Source organism: Sapajus apella, unplaced genomic scaffold, assembly GCF_009761245.1.
Source record: "Sapajus apella isolate SASKATOON/1434 unplaced genomic scaffold, GSC_monkey_1.0 scaffold91, whole genome shotgun sequence".
In the NCBI taxonomy this organism is placed as follows: Eukaryota; Metazoa; Chordata; class Mammalia; order Primates; family Cebidae; genus Sapajus; species Sapajus apella.
The window spans coordinates 1,701,304-1,725,218 of NW_022437031.1; the positions used below are offsets into that span (position 1 = coordinate 1,701,304).

A 23,915-nucleotide genomic window follows, 5' to 3' on the forward strand; every position below is an offset into this window, starting at 1 on the left:
CCCCCTTCCCCCAATCCTTTGTGAGCCTGGCTTTGTGCAGGCCTTCTTCCCTGAAAAGTCTAAATATTAAGAGGAAAATCTTGCCTGGGTCCAAACCGGAGGTCAGCCTGAGGACAAAGTGAGGAGGCCTGTACCAGCCTTGTCTGCTACTGTATGTGGGATGTGGCAGGGAGCCAGCCGAACTTGGGTCTCTAGCCTAAGGAAGTTAAGTGGCATTAGTGGCTGCCAGGGCCAGGTGAGCTGAGGCAACAAAGAATCTAGTTCTACCACTAGTTCAAGAATATCCAGAAGGCCCAGCCCTAAAACTCTGTGTGTGTCTAAAAAGGGAGGTGGGGGGATTAAAGTTAAGGATAGGGAGGATTAGAGAACAATGTGTGCTATTTTTGCATTGCAGGAGTGTTCTCTGCTGCGTCTGAGTCTTGACAGTCTTGAAAAGATCCAGCTGCTGAACTGGTAAGAGGTAGACTGCTGCCTCTGCATGGGTGGAGCACAGGAACTGACATAGCTGCTGGGGATCTGACTCCACCTCTACCTCAGACTTGCTAGACACCTTGGCCAATTCATTTTCCTCTCTGGGCCAGTCCATCACCCCATTACCATAAGGAGAGGGTAAGCATCATCAGGCCCCCTTGATATCTTTGAGATCTGACAATTCAACTCATTTTCTTTCTATAATATTCCATGACTTTCCGTGGAATATTATGGAAAATATATATGTTCTATCACCTTTCATGACATTCTATATATTGCCAGCAAAACTCAATACTGAACATTAGATTCCTATCCTAGTACCCAGTCTAAATAAATGGTGAGGAGTAGGGAGCTGCTGCTGGCTCATTATGCAACTTTTCCCCATCTGGATGGCTGGACTATAAAGGTTTCCCTGTGGCTATGCTTTCCTGCTTCACAAAGTCCTGATTCTCATTTGGGGGCCTGATTTTGAAGTGTCTTTTCTTTTCCTGAACCTTCATTATATTTCCTTCCTACCTCATGCCTCTGGACACTGCAACTTGCTCACATTTTACTCAGAACTTTGATTCACTGAATCAAACCAAGATTATGATTCGGAGAAGCAGTTTACAAACCTGGGGTTCAGGGAAACAAAAGGCCAGAGCAGTCTCAGTTGTGGAAGCAGGGTGAGAGGAGGTGTGCAAAGTAGTCAGGTGGCAGGCTTGAAATAGTTTCAGGCACTATTGTGCTGCTCCTGTCACAGGGGCTAGTCTTCTATACCTTCTGCTCAGCCACCAAACATTCTGTCACACCAGTCCATTTTTGGAGTGACTAGTGTGGGAGAAACAACTCATGAGAAATTGAGCTAAGTCCTAAAGAAATGGGGCTTCAGGAAAGCAAAAACAGTCTGTGATGTTAGAGATCTCCCAGCGGAGCACCCTTCTTTGTGGTCCTGATATTACTGAGTCTTGGGAGGATATTGTGTGTGTGTTAAGGGGAAAAGGATGTGGGAGGGGACAACACAGCTTCTTGTTTGTATGGCCCATTTCTCTCGGGGGACGATGTACGGAAAAACCAAGTGTGTGCATAAACTTGCGCCTCAAAATGCCTCCTGCTTAGAGAGTACTCTAAGGCCCCATTGCACATGCTGACTGACACATGATCAACTTGTTTGGTCAAGACAGGCACTGGTGGTGGGTAGCAGGAATTCTTCCTTAAGTTTGTTTACCTACAAAATGTAGATAATCCTTGTGCTGCCTAGTGTCTTGTGGCTGCGGTGAAAAGCCCGTAAGAACAGATATCTGGGCTTTGTGGAGGCAACTCCATAAACTCAAGTAGACAGACTAGGCCACATCATTACAATGCCCCTTTCTTTCTTCACCAAGTTTTCCATAGTCATTTCCTCTATGACTGGCCTGTTGATAGGTACTGGGGGAAGCAGTACAGTGATAACCATTTTGAGGCACCTGGGGATGGGGTTCTGAGAGGAACTGAAAGCTAGACTAGAGGTTTGGCAAAGGTATTCTGGAGACCCCAGGGTGGCAAGGGGAATCAGAGAAAAGTTCTATGGAGGATAGCTTTGATGGTTGGATCAAATCAGAAAAGTAGGGGAAAGGTTCCCGCTAAGCCAAAGCCCATCGGTGAGGAGGTATGGTGAGTTGGGCAAGAGCTATGATTCTGGATGGCTGTGGCTAAGTATTTGTGTAGTGGGGAGAGGAAGAGCTGGACATTATACCAGAAAGAAAGGCCTGGAGCCAAAGTGTAAGAGACCATGACTGCCTGGATAAATTGAGGATAAACTAGCTAAGTTCATCCTTCCCAGGGATGTGGTATGTTGTAGTGGCTCTGCTACCAAACTGCCTGGGCTGGGATGCCGGGCTCACCACTTAGAAGCAGTATGATCTGGGTGGGCTAATTCACCTCTCTGAGTCTCAACACTTTTTTTTTTCTGTAAAATGAGAATAATAGCACCCACATCACAGAATTGTGTAAGAATTGAGTAGTCCATGTAAAGTGGCACAGAGACTAGTACTTGTGGTCTCAATAAATGTTAGCTACTGATACTGTTATTATTGGTCTCCTTCTGATCCAATGTACAGATCTTCAAAGTTATGGAAATGCTAATATGACTTTGAAACCAGTTTTTAATATAAACACACATGAGCCTGTGATTTCTTATGCACAGATTCATTTTGATCGTACAGACCCAGACTCAGTTTCCCAGGGCAGAATCTTTTGTTCAACTTTATATCCTCGGCACCCAACAGAAAGTTTGGCACAAACTTGTTGATGAGCATGTATTTACTGAACATAGTCAAATGAGGCATTTTCAGGCCTAATATCAAGCTTAAGTGCCAGCATTCACCAGTGAAGTGTGATGTTACCACTCATTGAGCACCTCCTTTATGCCGTGCCCTGTGTTAAGTGACACACTCATTACCCAGAAAGATGGACTACACACAGCTTCTGGCCTCAAGGGCAGTCAGTCTAGTGGAGGAGGAAGAAAACTCATGAGTTTTTTACTTGGGCAAGGGACTGCTGGATGGTGTTGTCATCCACTAAAATGACGAACATAGGAACAGAATCTGGAAAATGTAATGATTCTGGTTAGGACATACTGAATTTGACTTGTCAGAAATCCCACTTAAGGTCTTTGTGCAGGCTGTTCTCCCTGCCTACAATGTTTGTCCTCTGAATATTGGCATAGTTTGTACCTCAGTTCCTTCAGGTGGCTGCTCAAATGCCATTAATAGTGACACATTCACTGGACAGTTGATTTATAAAATAGCAATCCCCATTTCCACCCCCTTCACTCTCCAATTCTTTAATTGGGCCTTTTTTTTTTTCTTATCCATAGCATTTACCACCTCTTGGTATATGTCTTATTGTTATTTATTCATTTTCGTGTCATTTTTAAGTTTTCTGTTTCTCATTATGAAAATGGAAACTCTGTGAGGTATAGACAATGAACAAATACATACATAAAATATACAGTACGTCAGATGGCAATAAATGTGATGGCGATCCTAGTACAGTGTCACGTGCCTGTAGTCCAAGCTACTCAGGAGGCTGAAGCAGGAGGATAGCTTATGTCCAGGAGTTCTGGGCTGTAGTGCACTATGCTGATAGGGTGTCTGCATTAAGTTCAGCATTAGTATGGTGACCTCCCAGGAGAGGGGGACCATCAGGCTGCCTAAGGATATAAAAATTGGCTAAGATCAGAAATGGAGCACGTAAAAACTTCCATGTTGATCAGTAGTGGGATTGTGCCTGTGAATGGCCACTGCAACGCAGTCTGGGGAACATAGTGAGACCTTGTCTCTTAAAAAAATAATATGATGGAGAAAAATAGACCAGGGAATGGGTACAGGGAGTACTGAGGGGTGCTCTTTTAAACAAGGAAGTTGGAGAAGGTGATATTTTAGCAAAGACCTAGAGGAACTGAGAGAGCAAACCATGAGGAGGTCTGGAGAAAGGGCGTTCCAGGTACAGGGACCAGTAAATACAAAGTCTCTGAGGTGGTGACACGCTGAAATGTTAGAGGAGCATCTAGATAAGCCAGTGTACCTGGAAACACAGTGAGTGAGGAGGAAAGTTGTAGACAAGGAGGTCAGAGAGGATGCAGGGAAACAGACAATGTATAGTTTTGTGAATCATTTTAAAGACTTTAGACTTTGCAGGATTTTGAGCTGAGGAGTCACATGACTTTAGTAAAACATCTAGGGAGCTATAGCAGCAAGGAAAGAAGCAGAGATGCCAGGAAGGAGGCTCTGATCTTGATCCATATCAGGATAGAGGCAGCGGAGGTGGTGGAAACTGATTGGATGCTGGATGTATTTGGAAGACAGAACTGGCTGGACTTGGTGTTGACACCTTAGATGAATGGTGTGAGAGAAAGAGAAGAGTGAGGAATAGAAGCCCACAAAGCCCTGAGGAGGGATTGGCAATGTGAAACCAGAGCAAAGAGAACTGGCTCTCCTGGAAGCCAAATAAGGTACTAGGATTTTATAAAAGACAGAGTTACCAAGAGCGTATGTGTTGTTGTGCTGCCCAGAAATCCATCAAGATACAGGCAGAAAAGACGCCATTGGTTGTGAATCTGGCAAGTCACTGGTGATACGGGCAAGGCCAGTTCAGGACAGAGCTGTAGATATACACTAGACTGTGCTGGGGTGTCAGGAGAATGGTCTGTGAGAAAAGGGAGAATATATACAGCTTCCTTGTTCTAGAAATTTGACCACAAAGATGTGATAGCTAGAGGGGGCTCTGGAGTTCGGGTTTGTTTTTACAAGATGGAAGGAGGTGAGTTTATGTGCTGAGGGGAAAAGAAATCAATCAAGTAGAAGATATAGGAAACAAGATAATTCATGAGTGGGGGCTATGGGTGAGAGTGGAGGATGGAATCCAGAGCCCTTACAGATGAGTTAGCTTTTGCTGGCAGTAGGGATCAAGACAAGAGGGAAAAATGGGTGGATTCAGTGGAGTTTGTTGTTATGGAAGATTGAAGATGCCACTCCTTATGACCCTTACCTGCTCTGGGAAGGAGGCAAAAATCCTAGTTGGCAGTGAAAGGAAAAGCAATACTGGAGGGAGGTTCAAGGAAGCCTGTTAATATTGGACAAGATTTGAAATAGACACTGTCGACAATGGGCTAGTTGGTAAAGGCCCAACTAGGCTGTCACCCAATAATGTATAGCCACCTCATTCTGCAGTTTTGTGACATCCTGCTTCCTAGCTGTGTGGCCTACAGCAACTTCACCTACTTAACTTCACTGTACCTCAATTTCCTCATCTATAAAATAGGCATGAGTAAAACAAAGCATTGAATTAAATGAGTTAATCCATGTGAAGTGATTACTGAGGACACTGCCTGGCACATGTAAGTACTTGATGGAAATAAACTCTTGAGAGTTATTTTTATTTTTGATTGACAAATCATAATTGTATACACTTATGGGATATATGATCTTTTTATATATGTATACAATGTGGCATAATTAAATCAAGCTAATTAACATATCCATCACCTTGTTTACCTGTCATTTTTTTTTATGGTGAGACATTTGAAATTAACTGTCTTAGTTACTTTGGAATAAATAATGCATTCTTACTGCCTTCAGTCACCGTCCTGTGCAATTGATCTCAAAACCGATTTCTCCTGTGTATTAGCCAGTGTTCTCTAGAGGAACAGGACTAATAGAATAGATGTATATATAAAAGGGAGTTTATTAAGGAGAATTGTCTCACATGATCACAAGGTGAAGTCCCAGAATAGGCTGTGTGCAAGCTGAGGAGCAAGGAAGCCAGTCCAAATTGCAACACCGCAAAGGTGGGGAGGCTGACATTACAGCCTTCAGTCAGTGGTGAAGGCCTGAGAACACCTAACAAACCACTGGTGTAAGTCTAAGAGTCCAAAAGCTGAAGAACTTGGAACGTGATGTTCTAGGGCAGAAAACATCCAGCACAGGAGAATGATGAAGGCTGGAAGACTCAGCCAGTCTATACCTTCCATGTTCTTCTGCCTGCTTTATTCCAGCTGAGTTGGCAGCTGGTTAGATTGCGCTCACCCAGATTGAGGGTGGGTCTGCCTCTCCCAGTCCACTGACTGAAATGTTAATCTCCTTTGGCAACACCCTCACAGACACACCCAGGAAAAATACTTGACATCCTTCAATCCAATCAAATGAACACTCAATATTAACCATGACAAGTCCACCCCTTGTCAACTTGAACCCATACACATCTCCTGATATCATATGTAATCTTTAAATAAAGACAATAGTAAGGTCAAAATTATGCCTAATATAATATAGCTATCCTTCATACAACCGGAAGGTGACTAATCCTCAGCCTAAATGCTATTGCATAAAGATAACAACGCTTAAATGCTGATAGGAAGTCAATAAATCTTATGTCACATGGTGAAGGAAAAAAGAAGGAAATAAAATGTAGGTATTTTCTCAGTGCAAGTGTATACATGCACAAACATGTTCTTAACAAAATAAGGAGGAAATACTCATGACAATTATAGTCCTCATTTCTGCAACTGCTCTGCAGCTTGTTATTGATGCCTATAATCTTCTAATACCCATTTTGCATTCCTTCCCTTGAGCAAGCACCTCAGCAGGTCATGGTTTTTTACCTGGTGGAGTGACCCAAACCTTCATTCCTGAAGGATCTGGGCTATCTGTAGTCCTGCCTGGATTGGGTTGTTGTAGTTTCTCATTGACTTTAATCACAGGGTACGGTAATACTAAGAGACGCTGTAAGGGACCTCCTTGCTTACCTCCATTGTGGAGTAGTAGACTGATTTCATCTTGATAGTCTGGGTCAATCACCTCAGCCAATATTGGGACTTCCTTCTTAACCTGTTGACTTAGAGGTAGGAGGAGCTCAAAGTCTCCGGGTGGCAATCTTAACTTCCAGTGTAATGAAATCATTACTGTGTCTCCTTGTGGCAGTATTCCTCCCTCTGGAACTAAGACCTCTAGGCCAGCAGAAAGTAATGAACAGGAAGCAAAACTTTTGCTAGTGGGTCACTAGGGGTGATGGTGAGTGCTGCTACTTCCACCCATTGATTACTGAACCCGTGAATCCTGGCTATGGCAGGAACAGTACCATGTATTGGACACTGATTCAGACCATACAAAGCCTTCTGGAGAATTTTGCCCCAGCCCTGCAAAGTATTGTCACCTAGTTGGTGTTGTACTTATGACTTCAAAAGCCATTCCACCGTTCTATTAATCCAGCTGCTTCAAGATGATGGGAAACATGGTAATACCAGTGAATTACGGGAGCATGAACCCACCACCACACTTTTTTAGCCATAAAGTGAGTGCCTTGGTCAGAAGCAATGCTGTAAGGAATACCGTGACTGTGGATAAGGAATTCTGCGAGTCCATAGATGGTAGTCTTTGCAGAATCATTGCACGTAGGATACTCAAACCCATATCCAGAATAAGTATCTATTCTGGGGAGGACAAACCGCTGCCCTCTCCATGATGGAAGAGTTGCAATATAATCAACCTGCCACGAAATAGCTGGCTGATCACCGAGAGGAATGGTGTCATAAGAAAGGCTCAGGGTTGGTCTCTGCTGCTGGCAAATTTGGTACTCAGCAGTGGCTGTAGTTAGGTCAGCCTTGGTGAGTGGAAGTCTATGTTGCAGAGCCCATGCATAACCTCCATCCTTGGCACCATGGCCACTTCGTTCATAAGCTCATTGGGTGATGACAGTGGTGGCTGCGGAAAGAAGCTGAGTGGTATCCACACAATGAGTCATCTTCTCCACTTGATTATTAAAATCCTCCTCTGCTGAGGTCACCATTTGGTGAGCACTCACATGAGATACAAATATCTTCTTAGTTTTTGACAACTCAGAGAGGTCCATCCACATACCTCTTCCTCAAATTTCCTTGTCACCAATTTTAAAAGTATGCTTCTTTCAAGTCCTTGACATTTTAACCAAATAATTGGCTATAGCCCATCAAACAGTATTAAATCACACATCTGACCAGTCCTCCTTCCAATCAAAGTGCACAACCAGGGGCACTGCTTAAACTCTGCCTACTGGGAAAATTTCCCTTCACTGCTGTCCTTCAAGGATGTCCCAGAATGGGGCTGTAATGCTGCAGCTGTGCATTCAGGTGGTGCCTGCATAGCATGCAGAACCATATGTGAACGAGGCCCTAGTCTTCTCTTCCTCTGTTAACTGATCATAGGGCACTCCCCAGGAGACCACTAGTGCAAGCTAGAGGAGAGAAGGCAGGGTGGCAGGAATGGGGACCCTGGGCATTTGAGCCACTTCTTCATGTAACTTACTTGTCACCTCAGGACCTGCTCAAGCCCAATCACGTATAAACTACCACTTTCATTTGATGATGGAATGCTACTATGCATGCCCCACCTTATGGCTAGATGGGTCAGAAAGCACCCAGTTCATGACAGGCAGTTCAGGTCACATGGTGACTTGATGACCCATCGTCAAACATTCAGTTTCTACCAAAATCCAGTAACAGGCCAGGAGCCGTCTTTCAAAAGGAGAGTTGTTATCTGCAGAAGATGGCAGGGCCTTGCTCCAAAATCCTAGAAGGCTCCACTGTCATTCACCTGTGGGGGCCTGTGAAAGGCTCCAAACAACATCCCCATTTGCCTCTGACATCTCAAGCATCATTGGATCTGCTGGGTCATATGGCCCAAGTGGCAAAGCAGCTTGCACAGCAGCCTCGACCTCTTTCAGAACCTTCTCCTGTTCTGGACCCACGCAAAACTGGCAGCCTTTTAGGACACTTGATAAATGGGCCATAGTTACACACCCATATGAGGAATGTGTTGCCTCCAAAATCCAAATAGGTCCACTAGGCATTGTGTGTCTTTCTTGGTTGTAGGAGAAGCCAAATGCAGCAACTTGCCCTTCACCTTAGAAGAAATATGTCGACAGCAATTTTACTGAGAAATTTTTACTAGAAATTTTACTGAGTTAGAAGTTCCCTGAGTTTTAGTTGGATTTATTTCCCATCCTCTGGCATGCAAATGTCTCACCAATAAGTCCAGTGTGTTTGCTACTTCTCACTCACTGGATCCAATCAGCATAATGTCATTAATGTAATGGACCAGTGTGATAACTTGTGTAAGGGAAACATGGTTAAAATCTCTGTAAACAAGATTACGGCACAAAGCTTGAGAGTTGGCATACCCCTGAGGTAAGACAGTGAAGGTATATTCCTGGCCTTCCCAGCTGAAGGCAAATTGCTTTAGATGGGCCTTATGGACAGGAATGGAGAAAAAGGCATTTGCCAAATCAATGGCTGCATACCAGGTACCAAGAGATGTGCTAATTTGCTCAAGCAGTGAAACCACATCTGGCATTGCAGCTGCAATTGGAGTCACCATTTGGCTAAGCTTATGATAATTCACTGTCAGTCTCCAAGATTCATCTGCCTTCTGCACAGGTCAAATAGGACAGTTTAATGGGGTTGTGGTGGGAGTCACCACCCCTGCATCTTTCAAGTCCTTGATGGTAGCACTAATCTCTGCAATCTCTCCAGGGATGTGATATTGTTTTGGATTCACGGCTCTCACCATACCAGTCAAGGAGCCAATGTGGGGATTCTGCCAGCTGCTAAGTATGTCTATTCCAGTTATGCATTCTGGCACTGGGGAGATGACCATAGGATGAGTCTGGGGACCCATTGGATCCACTGTACATCAGACCTGAGCTAACACTCCATTAATTATCTGATCTCCATAAGCCCCTACTTTAACTGGAGATCCACAATGACATTTTGGACCCCCTGAAATCAATGTCGGCTCAGAGCCAATGTCCAGTAGTACCCCCCAAATCTGATCATTTCCCTTTCCCCAATGCACATCACTCTGGTAAAAGGCTGGAAGTCTCCCTGGGGAAGGATAGGAGAAAGATTAATAACATAAATTGTTGGTATTGTAGTGGAGCCTTTCCTTAAGGGCATTCTGCTTTCCCTTCATTCAAAGGGCTCTGGGTCTGTAAACTGGTTCAAGTCTGGAAATTGAATGAGGGGCTGTGATTCTGTATTTTTACAATTCAAATTAGTCTTTTGTCTACTTGACAGCAAAGTTTTCTGCTCATACAAATTAAGAAATAATGCAGTAGGCTTTCTATCTATTTCATTTGCAGGAACACCTTGTTTAATTGGCCAAAGCCAGTGCTCTGCATAAGTCAGACTATTCTGATGGCTGCTTTGCCTCTGCTGTCCGTTAGAGTAACTACACCCATATTGCATTTGACAGTTGAGTGCTGCCACTTGGCTCCTGCCACCTTGGGATCCAGTTATTCTCACTGCATTTAAATTTTCTGAATTAGTTACTGTGGTTCCCACTGTAAGATCTGGCTTACAGAAAAGAGCAATCACAGAGCTCTTCTAGGATGCAGGTGCTCCCCTCACAAACCTGTTTCACAAACTACTGTTGAAGGGTGTCTTCTGGATCCTCCCAGCTGGGATGAGTAGGTCTAAAGTAACTAATTTACTCTAGCATTCCTAGCCCTCTAAGCCTTTGAATCCCATCCTCTATAGTAAACCAAGGGAGATCAGGCATTTCCAGCTTGCTCATAGTAGGCCATCTGTTGATCCATATTTCAGCTAACCAAGCAAATAAACTATTAGAACATTTTTTAACTCCCCGAGCTACAACATTAAACTCAGGATCCCTGTTTAGTGGGGCCATATCAAGAAATTCAACCTGACCCAATTTTATGTTTCTTCCACCATTATTCCATACTCTTCATATCCATTCCCATGCCTGTTCTCCAAATTCCTTTTTATACAAATTAGAAAACTCAAGCCGTTCTTTTGGAGTGTGTAGTGCACCTCCTTGTGGGTCACAGTCTGAATCTCATCTCTAGGTTCCTGCCGCTACCTGAGTCTAGTTATAGGTCTAGAAGCAAACAAGGGTGTTGTGGGTAAGTCCTGAGGAGAATCAGCATTGTCTTGCCTGGCAGCTGCCTCAGGGGAGAACATCACTGTTGCCTCAATCAGTTCATGATTAATCTCCTCAGACAAAGGTGGAAAGGCAGATGGCAGCATGGGTGAGAAGGGGATGTTGCCCCCACTGGGGGTAGGGAGGCTGTTTTCTCTGGCAAAAAAGGCTCATCAAAATTTAGGGACTCAGTGCCCCCAGACTCATCAAGGTCCTCCCACACGTCCTCATCCCAAGTTGCAGGGTCCCACTCTTCCAATCCATGTCGTCACTTTAACAGTAGACACCTGGTGAGGCTGTGCATGCACCTTTCATTGCAGGTCAGTCACTCGCCTAAGAGCTTGTGTCCCATTTTCCACAATTTCAGCTGTTTCCCTATAAGAGATAAGACTCTCATTCAGGGTAATCTTAGAGGATCTGCAGATTAGTGTGTACTTCTGGAGCTGGGAGTTAGAATCCCTGAGTTCATCATTTTTTTCTCATCATTTTGTCCAGTTAACTTAGGAGCAACCGACCGGCATTATTATATTCCTTGGTTCCCCACATATAGTCAAAGGTATTATGTATAGTCACTAAACTCCTTGCCTCTCACAAGCAGTGAATCAGGAGTATCAAATGTGTTTATTTTGCATAGCTCTCTAAACAGTTCACACCAAGGACTATCAGTGTTCTCCATACTATTAGAAGTAGAATTCTTAACATTTGGGAGTCTAATCATAGTAAGCAGCCAACTCCAGAAACCCCAAAACCAACTAAAGAACTCCATCATCAACATTCTGTTCCTCTAGAACCACTCCACGTTTGGTACCAAAATCTGTAATAGGGTTCTCTAGAGGGACAGAACTAATAGGATATATGTATACATAAAAGGGAGTTTATTAAGAAGTATTGACTCACACAATCACAAGGTGAAGTCTCACAATAGTCCGTGTGCAAGCTGAGGAGCAAGAAAACCAGTCTGAGTCCCAAAACCTCAAAAGTAGGAAAGCTGATATTGCCGCCTCAGTCAGTGTCTGAAGACCTGAGAGCCCCTGGCAAACTACTGGTGTAAGTCCAAGAGTCCAAAAGCTCAAGAACTTGGAGTTTAACGTTTGAGGGCAGGAAGCATCCAGCACAGCAGAAGGATGAAGGCTGGAAGATTCAGCCAGTCTATTTCTTCCATGTTCTTCTTCCTGCTTTATTCTAGCCAAGCTGGCAGCTGATTAGATTGTGCCCACCCAGACTGAGGGTGGGATCTGCCTCTCCCAGTCCACTGACTCAGATATTAATAATCTCCTTTGGCAATAACATCACAGACACACCCAAGAACAATACTTTGCATCCTTCAATCCAATCAAGTGGACACTCAGTATTAACCATCACATTCTGTTTATCTGAAACTTTGTACCCTTTGACAAATAATCCCCCATTTCTTTCCCCACGAAGTCCCCCAGCCTCTAGTAACCATCACTCTGCTCTCAATTCTTTAGATTTCTATGATGATTAGTCATTTCAAGTTCTTCTATGGTGTTCATTAGACCAAGCTTAGGAGAGAACAACGGCTTGATCCAAAGTTAGTGTGGAGACTGAAGTGATTGAAGACAGACTCAAAGATGGACAATGAGGGAAGGGAAGACAGGGGAGAAGGGAAACGGAGATAAATTTGAGTTATGTGGTGCCTGAAACACAGTGTCTGGCACAGAATAGGTACTCAATAAATATTTGTTGAGTAGATTCTATGGAATCAGACTGTGGCATTCCAGGAATGTATCTTCTGGGAAAACAAGCAATTCTGACTAGAAAGGGGAATGCACATTTCCAGTAAGGCCAAGGATACTAAAATGGAGAGTGAGCATTGGCACGAAAGTCAAGGAGGTGAAGAAACTGCAAGGTAGAGCATTGGAGGTATCACTGGACCAGATTCTGCCACCAGCCTAGCCTCTGCTTTTCTCCTGGGAGGAAGCAGCTTACTTGGAGACTGGCAAAGTAGGAGCTAGCAAGTAGGCTAGTAGCTGGAAGCTAATGTCTTCTGTGCCTGTAAGTGGATAGAGCTCAGAAGATACCAGGATGAAGCAGATGATCGTTGACTTGAGTATTTAGGAACAGGGTTTCCTCAGGGCTGAGGGAACAATGAAGCCCCTTTAGAGTTTGGAAATAACCAGCAAAGTAGAACTGGGGCCCCTCTGAGCCCTAGGCAGGGGGAGGGAGGCCTCTGATCCTCCCATATGCCCAGCCCCTCACTGTGGCTTACCCCAGCCCCTTTAGCCCCAGTTACTGGGGCTCCCATCTTTTCCTACTTTGCTATATCACTCCTTAGTGCCAAGCTCCGTCCTGGGGGTTGGGGATCCCAGGCCTGGAAAATGAAGTCAGCGCTTGCAACCTCCATGCACCATCCCGCTTCAGTGCTAACATACACACATGTGGCTCTGCCACTGCCTCACTGTGTCAAGTCCACTCCTTTCTCTGGGCTTTGGTTGACACATCTGTACAAAAACTGTTCTGCTTACCTCACAGAATTGTTCTAAGAAGTAAATGAAATTATAGGTGTGGAAATAACTTGTAAGCAGTAAATTGATATGTGCACACAAGACAGTGATTCAGTTAATGCTAGCAGATATGTCCTGGAAATCAGGGATCATGTTCTCTACATGCTCAGCAAGTCACTTTTGTGACTGTAAGTGTCCCATTCTAAGAACTGAAACCTTCAAGTCTAAAGAACCAAGGTATTCATGGCTCTCTTCAGTCTAGTACTCAACCTAGCTCCCGTTCAAATTCACTGAACTCAAATCAAACTGCCCTGCGTTGTCCCACTTCTATGCTTTTGCTCATAGAGTTCCCTTCGCTAATGCCTTCTGCTTCCTCTCTGCTGATTAAAATTCTTCCCACCATTCAAAGCAAAGATCAAATACCACCTTCTCCATGAGGTTTTCTGTCAAGTTAGCAGCTGAATGGGGATCTCTCTGGTTTCTGGAGTCCCGTGGGCCATTTTACACTTTGAATCTAGTCCTTAGGGGCCATCTTTTTGAATAAAGCAAGAGAATTTTTCCATTGCAAGAGAGAGTGCAGACTGATAGTGGCATGTGCAAAGCAGGACCAAGATCCAGGCTAATGGCAATGTCAGGAAGGAAGAAAGGGAGATGTCTTAGTCTGCTTGCACTGCTGTAACAAAATACCTTAGACCGGGCAATTTATAAACAACAGAAATTTATTTGTCTCAGTTTTGGGGGCTGGAAAATCCAAGATCAAGGTGCCAACAGATTTGGTGCCTGGTGACTTTCTAGTTTATTAACAGTTCTTCTTGCTGTGTCCTCACATGGTGAAAGGGGTGAGGTGTGTCTTTGGGGCCTCTTTTATAGGCCACTAATCCCACTCATGAAACTGGAGCCCTCAAGATTTAATCACTTCCCAAAGGCCTCACCACCTAATACTGTTACACTGGGGATTAGGTTTCAACATATGAATTTGGGAAGTACAACAACATTAAGAATTTGAGAAGATTCATTCCAACCTCTGGCCCATTTTCTGGATGGGAATGATGAGGCCTGGGGAGGGGAAAAAAATTAAGGCACCAGGCCTTGAAGTTGCTCTTCTCACTAACAGCGCAGGCAATTGGAGAAAAAACAGCTAGGAGTACTCTGAAGAGCTGGACCACAAATAACGTGGGCACTTACTTTAGTTGAGTCCTCAATTCCCTAATCTGGGAAATTGGGGCTAAGAGTTTTGGTCCTTCATCTTTACCTAGAATTTTATACATTCCGGTAACCTCCTCCAACACAAGTACTTTGAAATGCCCGAAGTGTCCATGTGCCTTCATGTGGCAACCAGTGAATCTGTGTCCCAGATGCCATGAAGGAGGACACTTTGGCCAGGCCCCGTTTGAAGGGTGTACTTTCCTGGGGGATTACAGCAGACAGGGCTGCTGAGGTTGACTCAGTCCCCAAGGTCTTTACTAAGGGAATGGCAGGCAGGGCTAGGGGTGTGGTTTTGCAGAAACTACTGCTCAGGAGCCCAGAATGAAAGAAAGGTAGAAGAGAGCTGAGGATGCCTACCCTGAAGCCCTCAGTTCTTTAGTTCTCATGCTCTTTAGAGGACAACAGTTACACTGTTTTCCAAAGTGCCTAACAATGAGAATCTGAAAGCTGGATGGGGCAGAAGCAAGGAGATAGATGTCCAGTTTTCTCACCTTCCTTCCTAAAGTCTCTCAGGCAGGAGTACCTATGGAAAGTGGGGAGGTGAGAGAGGTGAGGGCAAATCAGATTAAGACTCCATGCTCTGCCTTCTTTTCCCAGCGATATGGGAGCATGATGTAGGAGACCATTAAAGTTGCTCCCAGGAAGAGCTCTAAATATCTAAAGTGCTTCCTGGGCACAGGTTATCTGGGCTCTCCTCCTCTACTCCTTAATCTTGTGTCCCTTTCACTGCTCATCCACGTCCCCACACACAGTTGTACAAGAAAAATACAAGAAGGTCCTGTAGAAGGATTAAAATTTAGTAAAATGAATTTCTCTGGATTTAAGTGGATATCTGCGCTGCTCCAGGGTCTGTTTGACTCCTTCCTCTGTTCTCCACATGGGGGTTCTGAACCCTACGGACTGCGTTTCCCAGGCTCCCAAGCCAACTACCTTCTGGCTGGGTTTAACCAATAGAAGGCACTGGTGGGAAGGCAGGGAAAATGGAGAAGCCAGGGTACTTAGCCTCTGCCTTCTCTGCCTTGGGTGGTGCCTCTGCTGTGTCTCCTCTGTGGCTCCTGCCATCAACATATTTCCAGTTTTGCTGTGTGATTCCAGCTCCTGGTTTATGTCATACTACTTTCTCCTGTTGTCCCTCCATTCTTCACCACCTCACCCTCACTCTGATTGCAAGGGGGTTGACCCCTGTAAGCTGTGTTTCCTAGGTTCCAATATTAAATGACTTCTGGTTTCCTTAATGAGAGAGACCTCAGAGGCAGATATTGAAGGGCAGGGATGAGGGAAAGAAGAGGCTACTTTTTCCTTTCCTCTAGCTCAGGCACATTTCTCATCTGTGGCTCTAGCGCCTGCGGGCAGGCCTGTGATTTTACTTTCATCAGATGACCCCTTTCCCTCCTCCCTCACCCCTCAAGCCTAGAAGTCATGCTGGCTTTCTGCAGTCTCTAGGTTATCTGCTTGTCTCACTTGGATTCTCAGCCTATCACCTATGTAACCAATTTCTTTTCCACATTAGATATTCTGTTATAAATACTTGATAGTTAGTTTACTCAGGTAGACCTTGACTATAAATTGAAACAGTGGAAATGCAGCCTATGACTCAATGTGAGTGAATGGGAGGTTCCTCAGTCACTTGACTCAAAGTAATATGGGTTTAGGGGACAGTTACTGAAAAGGTGTCTTGCAGCAGCCAGAGAATTGAAGGGAGGCAAAGAGTGTGCAAGCTGACGCTACCCCTCCACCCACTTCTTGTATTATTCAGAACCTTGCTTACAGGGCAACACAGCTCCCAAAACTATCTAAGGGATCTTGTTGGGGAGGTATAGGCCATTGGGTTAGTTTTTCTTTTTGCTCTTACAGACTCCTGTGCCTGTCAGATACCAAACCATTTGCCATTTTTCCCCATGGCCAGTAACACCCCTACCCTCAGTAACACCCACCTCCCCATCCATGTCCACACACACCAGACACAGCAGACACTGGGACTTATTTTCTGGAGAATTTTATTGTGGAGCTGTAATGCCCTCCAGCTACCTGAGTCTCCAGGTGGTTTCTGAAGGCATCATAAGTTCCTGGGCAGACTGCAAGATTATAGTTGGTGTTTGAGATAGCTAATCAACACAGGAGGAATATCCAGCTGGTTGATGGCTTGTAACTGGCCAGCCTGGCACAGGGCTCTGCGGATGACTAAACGGGCCTGTGATAGGAGCGACTGTGGAGTGGCTAGAGCAAGAAGAAACACATCATGAGGAGCAATTATCAGCATAATTCTCCCACCCAAGCCTACATCCACCCTCACCTGGCTACTACAGCCCTAATGCTCTATCCTTTCCAAGAAATAAAATAGTCATTGGCAGAGCCAGAACCAGAAATTGGGCTAGTGCTTCCCACCCCCACCCAACCTCGTCTTAGTGACCTTTCTCGAACATGGAATACATAGCCTTTTCTCTACTGGGGCCCCAAGAGAGGGAGGAAGATGGAGTTTTCTCTAATGCATCTCAGAGGATTGGTTTAGACAGCAATTTGCCCTGGGACCTCCAAGCCAGGTAGACTATGAGGCTGGCCTGTTCACCACTCACCTCGGGCCTGTAGCAGCAATGCAATGCCTTTATCATCTTGTGAGGTCAGGTCAAAGGAGAGAGATGGAAGGTAGATATTAGCACCAAAATCGATTAACAGCTGGATGTACTCTGGCTCACAATTATGGTGGAGGCAGATTTCAAGGAGGGTGCGGGGTCGTGGGACACGAGCCAATAGACCCTGGTCAGTGCAGTTGTAGTCAGGGTCTGCCCCATGGAGCAAAAGCAGGCGGAAGCAGTCCAGGTGCCCGTAGACTGCAGCCAAATAGAGGGGGCCAGAACATGAAGCTATGTTTGATGCCCAGACCGGTAATTTAGCTTTGACATTGGCCTCTGCACCATGGCCTAGGAGCTCCTGCAGGATAGCAACAGCACCATCACGAGCAGCTGTGAGCACGGGAGAACAGTTGTTGTAGATACTACCACCAGGACAGGCACCAGCTTCCAAAAGCACACGTACACAGTCCAGATGTCCATGACTGACAGCAGTGAAAAGTGGCGTCTGTGCCTTGACATCCAAACTATCAACGTCAGCACCATGTGCCAAAAGGACTCGCAAACAGCTCAAGTGGCCATAAGAAGCAGCCAAGCGCAAGGGTGTCCCAGGAACGCCCCAGCCACTCCTGCTGTTGATGAAACGTTTGTAACGCTCCTGGTGCAAAAGCTGGTCCAAGGTATAGGAGTCGTTGTCATACACTGCTTGACTGAGAGCCTGCTTTTCCTCCGTGTCGGTATCTTCCTCCTCCTTGTCGGGCTGCAGGAGGGAGAAAATCTTGGTGATGTCCATGAGGTTCATCTTGGCTAATTGGAGAACTATTCTCATTATGAGCACAAGAAAATGCCAGATCTGTGGGTGACAAACAAGTGGGAGAGAATGAGGGTACCCATCAAAAGCCTGAATGCCAGCCTCCATTTCAACCCCTTGGCCCCTGCCCTTTACCATCAGTCTATTCATTCATGGATCTTCTACTTCTTACTCCCAATCCCACTGTCTTATTTCAGGCCCCAAAGACACTGCCAAAACAGGTCAGGCCATTTTATAGTTTGATGCCTTGCATCCACTCTTCTGTCTGCCCCTCAAACTCCTACTTCTAGGAAGCCTTCCCTAACCTCCTCCTCTTCCTGCTCAGGGATTCCAGAGGTTCACAGCTGAACTTCAGCTATGCGTTCACACCACATTTCAGCTTATCTATACTCCATTAGTGTATAAACTTCAGGGTGATGACCCTGTATTCATTTTGCATTCCTCTACCCCTAGTATGGCTATATCATAGCTGGAAATTTGGTAGATGCATTTTCCTCAGTTCAGAATGTGTGGATTAGTAAGGTGGCTCTGGCCTGGCACTGGCTAGGCTAATAGAACCATACTTTGTGATGTCAAGCTGTCATCAATCTTTGGGGGCAAGCCCTTAACTCCATTTTCATATAGTTGAACTCTTCATAGCCCTTCATATATGACTAAAGCTCTCTCACCCGAGCCTTACATAACCTTCCCTCAGATGAAGGCCCTACATCTCGGAACAGAAGTATTCAGGAAATCGGTATTGAATGACGTTTAGTGATTAAATGAAGAGGTGGCATTACAAAGAATATATTTCAAATAAAATGAAAACAGATTGCAGGAAACAGTCTAGGTTTCCAGGGCAAGTTTTCTTCTCTGATGACAACTAGATTCTCCCCAGGACCAATTTAATCCAGGAGTCCCTTTGATTGCCAACACTGCCTCCTCATTCCTCTGGCTTAAGCCTTTTTCCTTTCTCTCTGACCCAGCCTAAAGCCTTTGTCTCAAAGTTCAACTCTTCTCTTCCTACAGTCCTCAGGCCCTACAAAACCACTCCTGGCTCAATGACTAACCCTGACCTTACCATTCCTGTTCCTAAGTGCTTCAGTGTCAAGGTTACCCACCTCAGTTTGAAATGTCATCAGGGTGGGCGGGCAGGTTTCTCAGAGCTTGAGTTTCCATACTTTCACATACCCTGCAGCCAAGGGCTCAGGGCCTCATCCCTCCTTTTATTCACTGATTACCCCACCCCTCTTTGTTAGTCTACCTCATAGAAAGAAAATTATGAGGTAGGTGGGTGGGGTCACCTTAAACTTTGGTGGGTGGTGGTCCCTCCCCACCCACCAGCATCAGTTTCATATATGGTATTTTTATTCATTCTTGGAGTGCAATGGAAAGGACAGGATTTTAAAAATCCAGCAGACCCAGGTTTCCAGCTCAGCACTCCAAGATTCTAGCTGAGTAACCTTGGGTAAGTCTCCTCCTTTCTTTGGAACTCAGTTTCCTCATCTATAAGACGGAAATGATAGTCCCTTTCTCATGAGATTGTTAGGAGTAAGAGAGCTACTACATAGTAAATCTTCAAAGGTGAGCTTCTTTTCTCTGCACCTTCAGCCTCCTCACACTGGCTCTTCCCCTTCAACTATCTTGGGAGACAAAACAATAAACTTGTATGATTCTTTGTCCCACTCTAGCTATCGTTCTCTTCATCTCTCCTTTCTTTACCAAACAGATCCAAAGAGTTGTCTACTATGTACTTCACCACCTTCCATTCACTTGTCCATTATCTACAGTCTGGCTTCACCCATCCTCAATCACACACCAAGAAAGCTTTTCCAAAGGTCATTTTTGTGGCTAAATCCAGTGGATGTCTTGAAGATCTTTTCTTCCATGACTTTTCTGGAATATCTATCCCTACAGATGACTCCTCCCTACAAACTCCTCCATCAGCTTCCTTGCTAGCACACTCTCCTGATTTTTCTCCCCTCCCATTCTCCCCTGAAATATCTATGGTCTCTTCTCCATCCTCTCCTCTCCAGTCCTAGCCCTTTAGCTCTCACTTTTATCATGATTTCAAGTCTCTGTCCAAGCCCCCAGCTCTCTCTTTAGCTCCAGGCATATATCCACTGAGTTTCTTTAAGCACTTCAAGGACAGCAGTATCACATCACCACCACTACCACCATGACTAAACTTGATCCATATTTCATTTCCTTACCATCTATCTGGTCAACGAAACCAAAAGCCAAGACTCATCTCAATCTTCTTGCATCTTTACCCTACTCTCATCAAATCCCATCAAGTCCGGTGGATTTTACCTACTAGAGACCTCTTCAGACCATCTGTGCTCCTCAGGGACCATTCCTATTACCAGTGCTTTATTTAGGCCCCCATTGCCTTTTGCCTCAGTAGTTATAGTGGTCCTGTAAGTAGTTTCTATTTTCAATATTTTCTCTACATTTTTGCTAAAGTGATAATTTAAAAATACAAATCTGATCTCTACCAATCCTCTGTTTTAAATACCTTAATGGCTCCTCTTTCTTTCCAACTACAGGCCAAATACCTTAGCCCATCTCAAAAGGCCTTCATAAACAAATCTTTGCCAATTTCTCCAGCCTCACTTCCTATTACTCCTTTACTTATATCCTGAGTTCCAGTGACAAGAGACAGGAAACAATGGCTCTCCATATACACGATGTTTCTTTCTGCCACATGGAACTCCTTCTGCCAAGTTAATTCCTCCAGAGTCTATGCTATAGTACTATAGCAGTTATCACGCTGTATTGTAACTCCTATATGGGTCTTTGTTTGCCCCCAATGCAGATAAAGTGGTCATACATAGTAGTGGTAAATGTGGGAGCTCTGCTTCTACCCCAGCTCTACCATTTAGTAGCTGTGTGACCTAGGGCAGGTCATTTAATCTTTCTGTGCCCATTTCTTCATCTGTAAAGACAAAATAATAATAGTACCTGCCTTGGAGGGTTGTTAGGATCAAATGAGTTAGTACATAGTAAGTGCTTAGAATAGTGCCTGAATGTAGTTATCAGTAATTATTTTTACTATGATGATGATGATGATTACTTAGGTCTCCATTTTCTATGGCTATTGTTCCCTACTTAATGTCCTAGAACCTCAGAGCTGGAATGGACCTTGTAGATCCTTTAATTTTTTCAATTTAGAGATGGGGAACCAATGTTCAGAGTGGAGCAGGGACTTTAGTATGGTCACATGATTGTTATTGTTAGTTGTCTCATTAACAAGAACTCAGAATACACTTATAATCTTGTGCTTTTCAAAGCAATTTCATGCAGCAAAATAGGTAATATTACCCCCAATTTGTGGATGGAGGAAACTGAGTCCAGAGAGGGTAAGGGGTTTTCCAGATGCCTTACATCAATGCAATATCAGAGTCAGAAATGGAATCCAGATTTCTCTACTCCTCCTCCTCTTCTTTCTATTACGACATAAAACACAAACACAATCCCCCCTCCCTTGACTCCAACAGAGTCACATTGCGGCTCCCAGGATCTTCAGCTTTTGAATGTCTTGCTGAATTTCAGAGACTTCGGTAATGGAAGGTTCCTTTACAAATAATTTATTCTGATAACCTGTAGGGATTGCCCCCTTAATATTTTTTTGGGGGGACTGGGGTCTGGGGAGATAAAGTGGCAGGGAGTGGCAGAAGGAAATGCCAAACCTCTCACTGAGGTCATACCAAAAGCCAGCAACAGAGCTCATATAATGAGTCTCCAGAGGGAGACCAAGCCATGCTCTCCAGCTGGCTTTGGCACTGGAGTGAATTGCACCTCCATTAGATAAGGATAAAATCCAGCTAGCCTATTGCCTAAACTCACTTTGCTGTAGTTTATTAATCAAAGAGTTATTATGTGTCTGCTATGTGCACGGAGCTTCTTCCTGATCCTAAAGATGTAGGAGTTATAAACCTTTTTTTTTATGATATTGGTTCCTGTGACAAACTAGTGAAGTCTGTAAACCCCTTTCAGAATGGTTTTTATTACATAAAATTAAAGAAAATCAATAATATTGAAATGCTACTGTCAAAATATTTTTAAATGCATGATAGAGTAAGAGCAAGGTCTAGTAATAATTTCTAAGTGGTAATAAATGACATTTCAAGATCTCTGCCACAACTGTAATATGATATGAAATATCTGTGATTTCTTTTGGTAACCAAGTTACAGGAACCTGTAAGGCTAGTGTCATTTGCTGCCTGCATTCATCCTTGAAGGAAACAGTAAATTTTAGTTTGAGGTTAGGGGAAAAAAAGGTAATTGTCTACTCATTTAAGTTTCTGGACCCCTTGAACTCTATCCAAGGCCTTCTTAGTGTCTGTGAATACAGGTTAAGTACTCCTACAGGAAAGTGGTTGGTTTCTGCGCACCCTAGAGCATTCCTTCAGGCATCAGTAGGACGTTTTTAAGTCTCATCTTCCTTCTCCCACCCTTAGGAGTTCTGCCCTTACCTACTTAAACCCACGCCAAGGCACCCATACACACAGACTAGCCAATATCACACAGGGACACAAAGACAAATCTCTACACTCCCTGTAGTGTATAATCGCAATTTCTCTCAAGTAGCAGTCTGTTTAGACCCGAGGCCCTAGGCAGACATATCCTCTTGAGACACACAAATCAGGAAACTGACATTATATCCCTCCTCCCTCCTCCCTCCTCCCGGTGGGTTATTCTAACAACCTTCCAAGCGCCTCCCTCAACTCCCACCATGTCCCAGACCCGGCGGAAACAGCCTACGACGGGTGGTGGGTGATCACTGGTCTGCAGGCCCGCAGGGGTCACTCCTCTCAAACCGGTCCTAGGCTCCAGGTACTCACCGGGCTTCAGCCTGAGGCCGTGCTGCCCGGGGTCGTTGCTACCGCAACTCTGTAAAACACTGGGGCCCTGGTGGCCCCTCCTTAGGGAGCCCCTATGGCCTCAGCCTGTAGCAGCTGGGGCGCTCGGTTCCCACTGTTAACAATGCTGCTGAAAGACTAGGAGTCAGCCCCTAGTCTTGGTCCAAGGGGCTAATTTTAGGCTACCCTCCACCCCCTCTTCCCAGGCTGTGTTATCTTACCAGTGCCATTCTGGGAGCGATTACAGCAAGAGGAGGGGCCCGCCTGCGGGGAAGTCCTGGAAGGACTGACTGACAGACAGGTGCCTGGCGAGGCTAGGGTTCCTGCTCTCAGCCTGTCTTCCTATATCCCTTCCTGCCACTCAAATGGGAGCCAGGGTGAGGCCCCTGAGCTGTGGGTGTTCCCACGCCTCCACCAGGGGGCACTGAGAAGGCCCAGTCTCAGCCTAGCACACCTTTTTTTTTTTCTCTTCTGAAGTGAGCCCCTCTGCAGATCCTGGGGCTCTTTGCCCCTTCCCTTCCTCAGAGAGAGGAGGAAGGTGGGAAGGAAAAGCCTCCATAACAGAATGTGTTCTCACTCAGCTTTTCTAAAGCTTAAGAAGGACTTGGTCATTTATAAAGACCTTCCCAGCCCACTAACCCACCAAGCTCAGCCTGAAGAAAATGCCCAAAGACTCCCACTTTCCTCACCCCAAATCATCACCATCAGTTTAATGTGTCCAGCACTGGGAACTTTGTCAAAAACTCAGCTCTCACTTTTTCTGCCCCAAAACAGCCCTCTAGGGATCTGAACCCAGATATTATATCCTCCATGTCACCTTGTTTCAGGGAAAAGAGCCCCAGATCCTTCATCTATTTCTTTCAATCTGGTATCTATTTAGTTCACTCCCCAGCCTTCTCTACCTCATTCATGAAATGCCAAAATATGCTTGCACATTGATAGTGCCAGGGAACTCACAGAAGACCAGATAACTCCTCTGGAAAACGTCAGAATGTCCTAGTGTGATCAGTGACTCTGAAGATCAGAAACATCAAAAAGCATACCAGTTTCAGCTTAGCTTAAGCCAGCAGACTTTGTCTGAGGCTTCATGCAAGCCCGATTAGCAGTCAACAAATAAG

At 44.9% G+C, this 23,915-nt stretch overlaps 1 protein-coding gene and 1 long non-coding RNA gene across 2 annotated transcripts in view; one reads left to right on the forward strand and one right to left on the reverse strand.

Annotated features, from left to right (window-relative positions):
* Positions 1 to 23,915, forward strand: part of LOC116535020 — a 167,331-nt gene that overhangs the window by 2,334 nt on the left and 141,082 nt on the right. Inside the window, exon 2 of the long non-coding RNA XR_004262004.1 lies at positions 395 to 453. This is a non-coding gene — a long non-coding RNA (uncharacterized LOC116535020). The remainder of the gene's footprint in view (positions 1 to 394; positions 454 to 23,915) is intronic.
* On the reverse strand, positions 16,555 to 23,007 carry ASB12 (ankyrin repeat and SOCS box containing 12). The gene is made up of 3 exons (XM_032255795.1): positions 22,780 to 23,007; positions 17,149 to 17,995; positions 16,555 to 16,792 (listed from the first exon to the last, which is right to left on the reverse strand). The coding sequence occupies exons 2-3, from the start codon at positions 17,969 to 17,971 to the stop codon at positions 16,659 to 16,661; spliced, it is 957 nt and encodes a 318-aa protein (XP_032111686.1). The 5' UTR covers positions 17,972 to 17,995; positions 22,780 to 23,007; the 3' UTR covers positions 16,555 to 16,658.

Excerpts from the sequence above, each read along its gene's own strand:
- ASB12 (XM_032255795.1), bottom strand. The coding sequence starts at position 17,971 with ATGAGAATAGTTCTCCAATTAGCCAAGATGAACCTCATGGACATCACC. Across the intron at positions 16,793-17,148 it reads ATTGCTGCTACAGGCCCGAG|CCACTCCACAGTCGCTCCTA; the intron begins GTGAGTGGTGAA and ends TTCTTGCTCTAG.